General features: G+C 43.5%; 1 protein-coding gene across 1 annotated transcript; it reads right to left on the minus strand.

The window, feature by feature from the left end:
- Positions 1 to 4130: 4130 nt before the first annotated feature.
- Positions 4131 to 7806, minus strand: LOC133444524 (phospholipase A and acyltransferase 3-like). The gene is made up of 5 exons (XM_061722363.1): positions 7755 to 7806; positions 5901 to 5944; positions 5630 to 5738; positions 5184 to 5440; positions 4131 to 4423 (listed from the first exon to the last, which is right to left on the minus strand). The coding sequence occupies exons 1-5, from the start codon at positions 7804 to 7806 to the stop codon at positions 4310 to 4312; spliced, it is 576 nt and encodes a 191-aa protein (XP_061578347.1). The 3' UTR covers positions 4131 to 4309.
- Positions 7807 to 8334: the final 528 nt, after the last annotated feature.

Here is an 8334-nt window from a genome sequence, read left to right on the forward strand (position 1 = left end):
CGAGAATAAAGTCGTAAAATTACGAGAATAAAGTCGTAAATTTACGAGAATAAAGTCATATTGTTGCGAGAATAAAGTCGTAATATTACGACTTTATTCTCGTAATTTTACGACTTTATTCTCGTAATTTTACGACTTTATTCTCGTAATATTACGACTTTATTCTCGTAATTTTACGACTTTATTCTCGTAATTTTACGACTTTATTCTCGTAATTTCCAATTTGTTTTGTCTTAGTTTGGCTCTAGTACTGCGTCGTATTTTTCCCCCCAAATTTTGCACCAAGCCAGGCCTGGCGATAAATGTGATATTTAATGGTTTGCATTAATGGGCGTGGCCTAATGGCTCAACAGCGCCCTCTAGAAAATTTTGTTCCTCAGCCCCACAATACGGTTTGACGTACATGCACGAAAATCGGTACACACCTGTATCATGTCACAACTTAAAGAAAAGTCTCCTGGCGCCATGGCCGAAACCCAACAGGAAGTCGGGCATTTTGAATTAATCGTGTAATTTTGGCGAAATGTATGCCATTTTCACGTGTCGTACTTTAACGAACTCCTCCTAGCAGGATCATCCGTTCGACATAAAACTCGCTCAGGAGACACAAAAGACGCTAACGATGAAAAGTTATTAAAATCATGAGTTTTCGTGAAGTGGCCGTGGCGCCGCGTCAAACTTCAACGTTAAACAGGAAGTGATACTAGTAGCTGATTGGGCGATATTTGATAGTTCCTATTTTCTGCCATAACCTTTGAATGGTTTGACATAAAGACTCGTGGGTGGTGTCATCGGACTCGGTTTTGAGTCCTTGACCTTAATTGGTGAAAATTGCACGCGCGAGGGCCCTTTCATCGCTGCTGCAGCTTTAATTTAGTTTCCTTTATTTAACCAAGTAAAGACTCGTTGAGATTCAAATCTCTTTTCCAGGAGTGAGCTGACCCTAAACTCAGGAACACGACAGGTCTGTATAATGTAAATGTAATTTATAACACCTGTGTGAATACTCCATTCTGATTGGCTGGCAGGTGGAGGTTAGAACTTATAACCCACAAACTTTAAATATTCCTCCATCAAATGCAGCGATGATGGACACGCCAGTATCTCTTTCCAATTTCACAATTAATGGAAATGTAGCATTTCATTTTAAGTAGTTTCTACTCTGGGATAGCCGAGCGTCTTGTTTCGTCTATTTATTTGAATGATTGATAATATTTGTAGCTTAATAAAACGGTTTAGGAAACTGAGGACTTTGATTCTTTGAAACAAATCTGTTTCCTGTTTGTTACTGTAGCATAGCCGAGCGGAGCGGACTAGAATATCTCCCGTTGCTAAGTCGTATCTCTGGTCCGTCCTAGTTACTGGAGAATCAACACTGTGTCCATTAAGGACCTTATGGGACGGTAGTGATTGTTCCAGGTATTAGTCAGACCCTCGGGTGTTAAAAACTACCAGGTTCTTATGGGACGGTAGTGATTGTTCCAGGTATTAGTCAGACCCTCAGGTGGTAAAAACTACCAGGTTCTTATGGGACGGTAGTGATTGTTCCAGGTATTAGTCAGACCCTCAGGTGGTAAAAACTACCAGGTTCTTATGGGACGGTAGTGATTGTTCCAGGTATTAGTCAGACCCTCAGGTGGTAAAAACTACCAGGTTCTTATGGGACGGTAGTGATTGTTCCAGGTATTAGTCAGACCCTCAGGTGTTGAAAACTACCAGGTTCTTATGGGACGGTTGTGATTGTTCCAGGTATTAGTCAGACCCTCAGGTGGTAAAAACTACCAGGTTCTTATGGGACGGTAGTGATTGTTCCAAGTATTAGTCAGACCCTCGGGTAGTGATTGTTCCAGTTATTAGTCAGACCCTCAGGTGTTAAAAACTACCAGGTTCTTATGGGACGGTAGTGATTGTTCCAGGTATTAGTCAGACCCTCAGGTGGTAGAAACTACCTGGTTCTTATGGGACGGTAGCGATTGTTCCAGGTATTAGTCAGACCCTCGGGTAGTGATTGTTCCAGTTATTAGTCAGACCCTCAGGTGGTAAAAACAACCAGGTTCTTATGGGACGGTAATGATTGTTCCAGGTATTAGTCAGACCCTCAGGCAGTAAAAACTACCAGGTTCTTATGGGACGGTAGTGATTGTTCCAAGTATTAGTCAGACCCTCGGGTAGTGATTGTTCCAGTTATTAGTCAGACCCTCAGGTGTTAAAAACTACCAGGTTCTTATGGGACGGTAGTGATTGTTCCAGGTATTAGTCAGACCCTCAGGTGGTAGAAACTACCTGGTTCTTATGGGACGGTAGCGATTGTTCCAGGTATTAGTCAGACCCTCAGGTGGTAAAAACTACCAGGTTCTTATGGGACGGTAGTGATTGTTCCAGGTATTAGTCAGACCCTCAGGTAGTGATTGTTCCAGGTATTAGTCAGACCCTCAGGTAGTGATTGTTCCAGGTATTAGTCAGACCCTCAGGTGGTAAAAACTACCAGGTTCTTATGGGACGGTAGTGATTGTTCCAGGTATTAGTCAGACCCTCAGGTGGTAAAAACTACCAGGTTCTTATGGGACGGTAGTGATTGTTCCAAGTATTAGTCAGACCCTCGGGTAGTGATTGTTCCAGTTATTAGTCAGACCCTCAGGTGTTAAAAACTACCAGGTTCTTATGGGACGGTAGTGATTGTTCCAGGTATTAGTCAGACCCTCAGGTGGTAGAAACTATCTGGTTCTTATGGGAGGGGAAATGATTGTTCCAGGTATTAGTCAGACCCTCAGGTGGTAGAAACTACCTGGTTCTTATGGGACGGTAGCGATTGTTCCAGGTATTAGTCAGACCCTCAGGTGTTAAAAACTACCAGGTTCTTATGGGACGGTAGTGATTGTTCCAGGTATTAGTCAGACCCTCAGGTGGTAAAAACTACCAGGTTCTTATGGGACGGTAGTGATTGTTCCAGGTATTAGTCAGACCTTCAGGTGGTAAAAACTACCAGGTTCTTATGGGACGGTAGTGATTGTTCCAGGTATTAGTCAGACCCTCAGGTGGTAAAAACTACCAGGTTCTTATGGGACGGTAGTGATTGTTCCAGGTATTAGTCAGACCTTCAGGTGGTAAAAACTACCAGGTTCTTATGGGACGGTAGTGATTGTTCCAGGTATTAGTCAGACCCTCAGGTAGTGATTGTTCCAGGTATTAATCAGACCCTGAGGTGGAAAAACTACCAGGTTCTTATGGGACGGTAGTGATTGTTCCAGGTATTAGTCAGACCCTCAGGTAGTGATTGTTCCAGGTATTAGTCAGACCCTCAGGTGGTAGAAACTACCTGGTTCTTATGGGACGGTAGTGATTGTTCCAGGTATTAGTCAGACCCTCAGGTAGTGATTGTTCCAGGTATTAGTCAGACCCTCAGGTGGAAAAACTACCAGGTTCTTATGGGACGGTAGTGATTGTTCCAGGTATTAGTCAGACCCCCAGGTGTTAAAAACTACTAGGTTCTTATGGGACGGTAGTGATTGTTCCAGGTATTAGTCAGACCCTCAGGTGGAAAAACTACCAGGTTCTTATGGGACGGTAGTGATTGTTCCAGGTATTAGTCAGACCCCCAGGTGTTAAAAACTACCAGGTTCTTATGGGACGGTAGTGATTGTTCCAGGTATTAGTCAGACCCTCAGGTGGTAAAAACTACTAGGTTCTTATGGGACGGTAGTGATTGTTCCAGGTATTAGTCAGACCCTCAGCTGTGACTTGTTATAAAACTAATGATTTACACTGAAAACACATTAAAGCATGAATAACTGATTTAATATTGATGTTTTTTGGTAAGTGACCGTGGTATAAGCGGATAACTCCCTTCCAGGTGACATTAACATGAATATATGGACTTTGCGTTTGACGGTTCACGCCCCGCGTCGTCCATATATTTATGTTAATGTACACCTCATCAGGGCATTATCCCTTATATATATATATATATATATATATATATATATATATATATATATCTGTCTGTGTTTCTATATGTTTAATATGAACATTGGGGTCTGGAGGTTCAAGCTCCCACTTTCATGAAACAAAAAACAAACAATTTCGCTTTGAATGTATGAATTTTATTATTGATTCATCTGATCAGCCTCAATCATATGAAATATTTGATTTCTTTGACATAAACATCATGCTCCTCCTCAGTTGAAGAGAAAAACATTATTGAGTGAGTTGTTTCCAAGTCGGAAGTGGCACCTTCATTTCTGAAGTGAGGTCATGTGGATTTGACCAAACTTATAAACTTAATAAAAAAGACATTTATGGATTGTCATTGTTAGTTTTTTAAAGCACGTGCTACCAGAACTCCCACAGCTCCGGCCACCAGGACGGGTCCTCCGCCCAGCAGGACTGCTGCTCCTGCTGCTACTCCTGCGACTGTGGCCTTCACCTGCAGGGAGAACAACATGTAAGTTCTGCAGGAACCATCCACAACGCTGGACATTCATGTGCAACACGTCTTCTTTTCATGTGAGTCGCGCTGTAACCGCGTCGGCCTCTTCGTGTAATCTAAGGCCCCGTTTACACGGAGCAAAAACGGTGGTGTTTTCATGCGTTTTGTTCGTTCATTTACACGAAAACGGAGCTCAAAGTCTCCAAAAACCATCATTTCTGAAAACTCTGGTCAAAGTGGAGATTTACAAAAACTCTGTCTTCAGGTTTGCTTGTAAACGGAGAGAAACGGACATTTAGGCTTCAGAACGTCACATTATGAGACAGAAACGTCACCAGCGTCATGAGTGACACCTGTGGTTACAATTAGTTTGTAACCGTCAATATTTTCTTGTATTTTACCTGTTTTATATTCTAACGTCACACTTAAAAGTAACTCCAAACGAAAGACTCTTGTTCATCTTGGAAGTAACCGGCAGTCAAGGCTGATTTATGGTTCCGTGTTACACCAACGCAGAGTCTACGGCGTAGGGTACGCGGCGACGCACACCGTACGTAGGCTACGCCCGTCGATTTAACACGGAACCATATTATTCAGGCTTCACACGTGTCATTTGTTGATGTTTTTTTCCAGGATTCTGATTGGCTAGCATGACTTTATCTGCTCGTTACACTGCCCCCTGCAGGTTTGGATGCTCATAGCACCTTAACAGCGTATTTATCCGGGTTCGTGTAAACGAGGATATGTTCTAACGTACCTGCCGACTCTCAGGCTTGGCGTAACGCATCTCAATGGCGAAGTGTTCACAGTTGTACTTCAACAGGTCGTACAGCAGTTCTGTATCCACCAGTGAACAGGCATTCTTCACGATATCATTAGTTGGACGAGGTGGGTAATTATGATCCAGGAGATTGTTGACTCTCCACTTGTCCTTCTCCACCACGTCCTGCAGCTTCTGCTTCAACACTTTGCCCAGACCAACAACACCAACACCGCTGGAGCTTGAACCCAACCCTAAAAGGATCAACCAGGAAGAAAACTGTTTCAGCTGCAGCTCACTGAGATGATGCTGACACCTAAAGATGCTGACATGCTTCTACGTCTGCTCTGTTGCTGATTCACACCGTTGAGCAGCTGAGAACAACCTGAAACGTTGTTTAGTTTTGTTTCAGTCTGACATGTTGGAGGAACGAGGAAACTCACCGGGTGTTACGAAGTGAACAACGTTTCCACCACCAACATAAACAGCCCAGTGCTTATACGCACCACGGAAGATCTCGATCAGGTCTCCAGGTTTAAGCTCCTTTCGATGCTTTGAGGAGAGAGGGGAAGAACTAGTAAGAAGCGGTGATCGGGTCCAGCATGTTAACTGGAACTGAACAAAATCTAATTAATTTTTATCCTTTTATACATCAGATGCAAAACTGCCACAAAGAGAAAATGACAACAAGAACAAGTTTAGGAGTTTTCAGACCGTGTCAGTTTCGCTGCTGTTGGTACAACCTGAACTGGTGGAACCTGGAAGGAAAAATACAGACCTTTAAATATACACTTTAGACACTAAAGGTGTGTTCAGAACATGAAATATGTTGTTCAAACTGGCATCAAACTAATTATGAATAATTATAATTATCCTATCGGTTGGGCCGCGGGGGCAGCAGCCTAAGCGGGGAAGCTGTGAGATTAATCAAAGTTTTGACCTAGTTGTCCTTATGAAACTATGAAGAATCAGAATCAGAATCAGGTCAGCTTGGAGAGCTGACTGTGTTTTTTTTTACAATTGCTTATCACATGTTAACAGTCACAACAGCCAGTCCCTAATCTACTCAGGGGTTTGGGCTGTTCCACAACTGTCCCATGGTCAGTTGGACAATTCTGTTGGAAAACCCTCAACAGAAAGGATGTCTGTTTGCTCTGCATAACATAGATTAGTTGCTCTTCAACTGAAATGTCCTGTTTATCTGTTTGTTTCCTCCCATTGTCCATCCACTGTCCACCATTGGTTGTCTTAAAATGGTCATGTTCCTGTCAGTTTTTCAATAAATACCTGATGCAAAAAGGGAGCCGGCAAGCATTTGTCGAGAGCATCCAAGAGGGCCATGTTGCTCTGCAAACTCCGACTTTGCTTCCCTTTTGCGCAGAAGGCCTGAAAAATCATTTCTAACAGTCTCTGTGTCTTTCCTAAATTATTAATTTATGTATGTTGATTTAGGGACCCAACAGAAGCTCACACTTCCCTCTCCACAGACGCTTCGTCCAGCTCATCAAGGGGGAATCCCAAGACGTTCCCAGGCCAGGTGAACAACGTAGTCCAGGGATATTCAACTGGCGGCCCGCGGGCCACATGCAGCCCGCCAGGAGCTTTTATGTGGCCCCTGGTCGTATTTCAAAAAACGGGGGGAAAGTAGTGTTGTCCCCATCGATCAGACGTCACTTCCGGCCGGCGTCACTTCCGGTCAGCAAGCGAAACTAACATGGTTTACATATCGCATTTTGTTAATTAATAAAAGTTTAAGATGCTCGGTAGCCTTTTCAGTTGGTTAATGATTCATTGGACAGTGTTTGTACATGTTAATCTCTGCTAGAGATGTTTTTTTACTACCGTATTTTCCGCACTATAAAGCGCACTAAATATCTGGTAAAATACCGTACTATAGTGTCTGGGGTTGAGTTACGTATCTACCTGATGGAGCTGCACTACAGGAAATGCTACAAAATCCTACAGAAAATGCAAAAAAAAAACAAGAAAAGTACCGTAAGTCAAACTTTATTAACAAAATAAAAACCAGCTTTGCTCCGTCTCGTCAAAGTCTCCATTATGAGAGTCAGCGTCGCTGCTGTTGTCTTGAACGTCTGTGACGTTTTTAGCGCCGTTACTTCGGCGACACCGACTACATTACCCACAATCCCCCTGACTACATTACCCACAATGCCCCTGACTACATTACCCACAATGCCCCTGACTACATTACACACAATGCCCCTGACTACAGTAACAGAAATTACCGTAATGATCATATATAAGGCACACTGCCGGTTTTTGAGAAAATTAAAGGCTTTTAGGTGCCTTATAGATTGGAAAATACGGTACATAAATCTTCGTCTTTGAGTGCAAAATACATTTTGAAAACCCCCAAATTTTCCGGGTGTGCGCTTTGTGCGCGCACACAGTGCGCCCCCCTCCATACAGTCTTTTTGCAGATGTGGCCCCCTCCCTAATCTAGTTGAATACCCCTGACCTGGTCCCTTTAGTGGTGGGTCTTCCCCGGGATCTCCTCCTAGAAGGAACGGCCTGGATGACCCCACCAGGTCCAGGAGGTTTCCTCACCTCTCTGGCTGCGGCCCGGGGCTTGGAGACCACGGCTGTAGAGGAGGCTCATGTCTGCCGCTTTATCACGTGTTACCGCAGGTGAGGGTAGAAACGTAGAACAATAGTAAATTCAGAGCTTCACCTTTCAGCTCAGCTCCTTCTTAAGGCACCGACATGATCCGCTGGGCGGTGCCTCTCACCCTTCTTCTCCTCTCCTTCCCTTCCTCTCTTCTCCATTACCATTTTTATTTATTATAAATATCTCATAGCTATCATTTTTTCCATCGTTCCTGTAGTTTCTTGTGCCGGCCCCCCTTTTTTCTCTTTTGTGCATGTTTGCAGGCCGGAGCCTCGGGAGCTGCGTTCTGGCCTGCTGTCCTGGAACGCCCCCCCATCCCCGGTCATCTCGCTGCTACTTCCACCTGCATGCAGTTCTATCAAATGTTGAGAAAAAAGTCGAAATGTAGAGAAAAAAAGTCGAAATGTCGAGAAAAAAAGTCGAAATGTTGAGAAAAAAGTTGAAATTTCAAGAAAAAAGTCAAAATGTCGAGAAAAAAGTGGAAATTTCGAGAAAAAAAGTAAAACTGTAGAGGAAAAA

This window comes from Cololabis saira, chromosome 5 (assembly GCF_033807715.1).
Source record: "Cololabis saira isolate AMF1-May2022 chromosome 5, fColSai1.1, whole genome shotgun sequence".
Taxonomy (NCBI): domain Eukaryota; kingdom Metazoa; phylum Chordata; class Actinopteri; order Beloniformes; family Belonidae; genus Cololabis; species Cololabis saira.